Raw genomic sequence first — 6,195 nt, 5'->3', positions numbered from 1 at the left:
CACAAGCTGCTGCTCTAACCGTTCATCATCATCAAACATAGACGGCTCAGGAGCAAGAACTCGTCCTTGATTCATAACTCCACGAGGTCTAGGTAAGCGGTGGACAAGGCTAATAGCTGCATCACTGTTAAAAGGTCGAGCAAAAAGATAAGGAAGATCAAAACTTGGGTGCTGCATTGGGATCTCCTTCCACTTTGCACGGCACACAGGGCAAACTTGGTTTCCGTGTTTCACATTCGAAGCAATGCAGTGAAAATGAAACGAATGCGAGCACTCCGCTGTGAAAATCGCATGTCCTCCTCCTTCTTTCATCTTATTCAAGCATATAGAACATGTCTGCTCACCAAAAAGAGTAAGCAAAAAGTGTCAGTCCATGTTTTAGAAGTTTAACAAGTTCATTAGCTAATAAAAGGAAATAAACAAATAATCCAATCACAGTACTCAGTTCTAAGACAAGTATCAAAGAAACAAACTACTACAGTACTTCAAGTAGCAAGATATAGAGAAAGAAACAATTTTTAACTCTATTGGCAGCTACAAACAGGAGGATCATTGTAAAGATCATGGATTTCTCTTAGATTCAACGGGCTTGAGATCTATGAGTGCAATAAGTAACAATAGAGTTGAAAGGTATCAAATTTAACATACTATTTTCATAAAGTAACAATACCAATAACAAGAACCAACACTATAACTAGTAACAAGAAGAAGACAAAATCATCATATCCAAAGTCAACTCAATATCACTAAACAAGATTGAGAGAGTGGGTATCGTAAAAATCAAACCTTTGAAGATTTAGAGCTGTTTCTGGACAATTTAAGACCGTGAGAGGAAGGTGTTGGAGTCATAGGCCAGTTAAGAGGAGAGAGCAGAACAACATCAGATAATCTCTCTATAGAGTTTAAAGCAGGAGGTGGTGAATCCTCTAGGGTTCTTGGGAGGTACGTGCAGAGATTCAAACCCAAAGCCAGTTTCATTTTCCTCCATTTAGTTCCCATTTCTTCGGATTATGTAACCTAGAAACTAAGTCAAGAGTCCAAAGCAAAATCAAGAATACACACCAAAAACGTAGAGCAATAGAGACTTTCAAGTGTTGAAATTAACAAGAGAAGTGTTTCTCAGTGGAAGTGTTAAGTGTGGTGACGAGAGAGAGTGTGAAGAAGAAGAAGAAGAAGAAGAGATTGAGGAGGAGGAAGGCTTTGAGATTCGCAACTATTTTGACCTTTGTTTTGGGTCTTTGTTAATAAATCCAGAAAATAGTATTAAAAAGGAAAAGTGAATCTACAAAGTTAATTAATGCTTCTGCTTTTTTCCCAATTTTAAATCATTTATGTTTTTTGTCAAAAAGAAAAACAAAATCGTCTAAGTATTTTGGAAAAGCTCTTTTTCTAATTGTCAATACCACGGTGATTTTTTTTGTTTCTAATCTAAACTAATAAAAAGTAAATAAAAGCTATAAATTTATTAATGCGTCCAACTAAGCTTTAAAACCACTGATAGCGATTAGATATCTCAATAACTAATATTTTTAAAAATCTCCAAAATTTTCTATATTAAGAATTTTTTTAAACAACCTATAAGGATTTGACATGTTATTCATTAACATTTTTTAAATTTCCAGAATTTTTTAGAAAAAAAAAAAATTTTAAATTTATGGAAATAAAGAACTATATACAATATCCTACATTGGCTAGAATTTTTTTAAACAATGATTAATCTGCTTCCAACAACGAATGAGCAGGAAAACTTGATTTATCAGGCGTCCAAGTTTATGAGTTTTATTCGGTTTGATCCAATTTTTTATTTGATCAAATTCAAACTTTAAAAAGTTTAAAAAAACTATAAATTTTTTAAATATTATAAATATTGAAACTTTTTAAAGTTCTTAGCTTTTAAAAGTTTTTAAATATTATAATTTTAAAATATTATAAATATTGAAACTTTTTAAAGGTTCAAATTTATCTTATTTTTTATTTTACGAGAAAATAAATGATTTTGTTCTTGGAGTTTGATGAATTAATAAGTTGTGTGGTAGTCTAAAAAAGGTTTTTTAGTAGAAGAATGTGAAGAAGTTGACGAGGAGAAGAACAAAAAGAGTATAGCGAAGAACCAGACGGTAAAAATCTATACTAATAAAAAGTAGAAGCTATAAGCTCCTTAAGGCGTCCACTTAAGCTTTAAAACCACCAATAGTGATTAAGCACCTCACTAATTAATATTTTTAAAAATCTTTAGAATTTTCTATATTAAGAATTGTTTTAAACAACCTATAAGGATTTGACATGTCATTAACATTTTTTAAATTTCCAGAATTTTTTAGAAAAAAGAAAATTTTAAATTTATGGAAATAAAAGAACTATATACAATATCCCACATCGGCTAGAAATTTTTTAGACAATGATTCAAAACCAGTATAAATAAGATTAATATGCTTCCAACACTGAATGAGCATGAAAGCTTGATTTATCAGGCGTCCAAGTTTATAAGTTTTATTCGGTTTGATCCAGTTTTTTATTTGATCAAATTAAAACTTTAAAAAGTTTCAAAAAACGATAAAAATTTTAAATATTATAAATATTGAAACTTTTTAAAGTTCTTAGCTTTTAAAAGTTTTTAAATATTATAATTTTAAAATATTATAAATATTGAAACTTTTTAAAGGTTCAAATTTATCTTATTTTTTATTTTTATGAGAAAAGAAATCATTTTGTTCATGGAGTTTGATAGATTAATAAGTTGTGTGGTAGTCAAAAAAAAAATTTAGTGGAAGAATGTGAAGAAGTTGACGAGGAGAAGAACAAAAAGAGCATAGCGAAGAATCAGACGGTAAAAACAATGATGAGTGACGATTACCACAAAATTTGACAATAGAAATGAGAAGAAAGAATATGAAGAATAAGAAAACATTGAATAAAAAACACGAAAACATAGGTGGTAGCGATCAATTAAATATGAAAACGAGTTAAATTCATGATGATAAAATTGTTTTGTTTTTCTGGTGGTCAAAGAAATGGTTTAGGATATGTGAGGTCATCAGTTTAATTCGCCTCGCTTGGATGTCGAGTTAAATTCATGATTTTTTTTATCAGATTTGATTTTATAACACAATTCATTTTTATATTTCAAAAAATTGTGTATCTGAAATTTAACTTTTTCCTTAATACTAATTTAAATGTTTTATAACTATTTTACTACCGTCATCAATCATATATAGTTTTTATCAAAATATATCAAATATACCCACGCGTAGCGTGGGTTCAAAACCTAGTTACTATAAAAGATAAGAAACACAAATCAGAAACTTATACTATATGATGACTATATATATTATGTAAATAAATTTCTTTAAAAATCCATAATTAGTAGTAATTATATACTGGGATTTTAAAATATAAAATAATATTTTTTTGACAGATATTAGTACGTTTAAAATTGGTATAATAAAGCTTTCTAGTAAACCTTTTTTGCGTGTATGTACTTAAAAAAAAAAAATCGTAGATATGAAAATAAAATAAGAAGATGGGAAGATAAAAGAAGATATGATGAGAGGAAATGAAATGATGAGAGTAGTATGATGGAAACATTTGATTTACAACAATACTCCACTCCCATCCTTGTGCGATTAATAATGATAAGGTGAGTTTTATTTGACTTTGCACATGACACTGTGATGATGAGGTTTTGGGATCACACGTGCATTACGTCTACTAGTCTACTACTTCATCCTCCTTTTCACCCTTAGTCATAACCCCTCACAACCCTATACATTCATGCTTCATCACAGCTTACATTTTCTTCTTTTCTAGTTTGTAAATTATTTTATTTTTAGAAATTTGCAGGGAAAAGACTTGAATGCTAAAGTTGTAAAGTATAATTTGTCTCGTATAACGTTTTAAAAATCCGTTTTACCTAATAATAAATAGAACCCGATTTTATTTTATTATATTTTTTGACATCAGAAATTCTTTTATATCATAGAAAGTAATGATTATTTTGTCAAAAAAATCGTATGTCTTGACTTGTTAACTTTAACATAATGTATTATATGAAAACAGAGATTATACCGAACAAGTCCCTTTTTTTATTTGTTTACTAATTTTACAACTCGTATATGTAAGCAAATGCATATGTTAATACTTTAGTGACATACAAATGCAGTAGCATACCACCTATATCAACGACCTATTTTAATGTTAAAGTTATTTCGTTTTTAGTATAAATATATTTCGATATCAGCTACTAATAAAAATGTCTGCAAGTTGCTGCACTTTGGTTGAAACGTGATTGGAAAAACAAAGTGTCTACTTTATTCTCGAACATAGTAGTTAAATACAATTAAAGTCAATATTGTTGTGCGTCCGTTGGTAAAACACTAGTTAATCACCACACACAAAAAAAAAAAAAAAAAAAAAAATTAAAATTTGACCATTGTAATAAAGATCATAGACGACAACAATCATGAACCACATTATCTGAAGACACACAATGATATCTATTACATCGCTTCTATGTGTAGAAGATACCGGAGAAACACCAAACTATCTTGAACCATCTATCTAAATCAATCTTACTTAATCAAAATCACACCGTACAAAAAGCTCTAAAGTTTTTCCATGGCACTAACAAAAACGCTACTATAACATCCTCTTTTTTTTGGGTATAAATGCTATGATAACATACGCTGGCTTGCATAAATGAAAATGACTTATGGATGCGTACACGGTTTTGATATTTTTTATTTAATATCATGCTCACTAATGATCACGAGTGTCATCATAATCTATCAAAAAGGTGAGATTGTCAACATAAAACTATAGTGTGTGCAACGAATGATTATGAGTAATTAGTGTTGTCAACAACGCTATACCTCATCTATTTCAATACTATTATTCTTTTATCACTTAAATAGCTATGCACCTTCCTCATTGCTACTTCGCACTACTTTCCAAGTCCTGAGGTACAATGTGATTATTCTTATTACACCGAGCGTTACACAGCCTTAGAGAAGCAGCTATCAACTTTCATATATCAGAAGTGATTGATTAGCTCTAATTATAATATTACTCTAATTTTCCTAGTATCGTTGGACCAATTTATTCGATAATATTACACCCAAAAAAAAATCCGATAATAGCCAAACAATAAATGTATTATTATATATCTTTTTTGTCGAAGATTATCATATACTGTATTATTCTATATACTGTAACTAGCTAGACATCTAGATTTTGAAAGAAAAAAAGAAATATAAACGACTTTACAAAATATTCTCATTGGGACAATCATCTGTTTTGTCAAACTCGATTAAGGAGACTACTATTTGTTTGCATTAGAGATTTAAAAACTATTAGCAACATATAAAACACGAATAGGTCAATTTGTGTATCCAAGAAGTGTCGTGTGTGTCTTGGAGAGATTTTCGAAGTGTTTGGTTTTTGTAGGATTGTCGAATAAGGCCACACAAAAAAAGCTTTGAAAGACGAAAGCCGAAGGGCTCGAGCGGTCAATGTCATTTGGTCAAACACATGTTACGTTTAGTAAAATCATCCCAACATTATTCTCGGATGGCTCCACTTTTGACGTTAACTTCAACTTTGCATTATTATATTGAAACGTATCCTTAGCTTTCCAACTGCTTATATAACAATATAAGATCTTATTGGTCCGTTTACGATTTTATGTACCTAATGCTTAATCATGAAAAATAAAACTATTTTTCCAAAGTAATCAAGTAACTTTTATGTACCTAATAATTCTTAATCATGAAAAAACAAAACCATTTTTTCGACGGAATCAAGAAAAAAATATATTAAAAAAACTGAACGAAATCATTTAAAATTTGTGTGGAGAACTAGAGATGAAGAGCACCAATGGATCAAACAGAGATTAGTTATCTCTAATCGACTTATGTTTATTGAGATAGGAATCAGTGATTTGGCCATATATCGAAAGAGAGAAATAAACAAAGGCTATGAATCAAAAGTGGCATCATAACGACGAAGATTATTATAAGATATCATAATACTAAACATATGATTTTTGAGTGAGGATGTATGTGAATCTGATTTTTATAAATAACACAATTGTTCGAGTACTATTAGCAAAATTATGCAATTGTTTTTCATAATTTATTTGCCAAAGTTTCACTAATTGGGTGTCCTACAACTATACAAGAAAACAAATTCAATACACTT

The 6,195-nt window shown here is 29.6% G+C and overlaps 1 protein-coding gene across 1 annotated transcript in view; it reads right to left on the bottom strand.

Moving 5' to 3' along the window:
• Positions 1-1,240, bottom strand: part of LOC104792711 — a 4,023-nt gene extending 2,783 nt beyond the window's left edge. The window contains exons 1-2 of the mRNA XM_019246986.1: positions 787-1,240; positions 1-336 (exon numbers count right to left, since the gene is read on the bottom strand). Of these exons, the coding sequence (XP_019102531.1) occupies positions 1-336; positions 787-999 (549 nt within the window). The 5' untranslated portion in view covers positions 1,000-1,240. The remainder of the gene's footprint in view (positions 337-786) is intronic.

The sequence above is a fragment of the Camelina sativa genome, chromosome 6 (assembly GCF_000633955.1).
Source record: "Camelina sativa cultivar DH55 chromosome 6, Cs, whole genome shotgun sequence".
Taxonomy (NCBI): Eukaryota; Viridiplantae; Streptophyta; class Magnoliopsida; order Brassicales; family Brassicaceae; genus Camelina; species Camelina sativa.
This window is presented reverse-complemented; position numbering and strand designations above follow the sequence as displayed.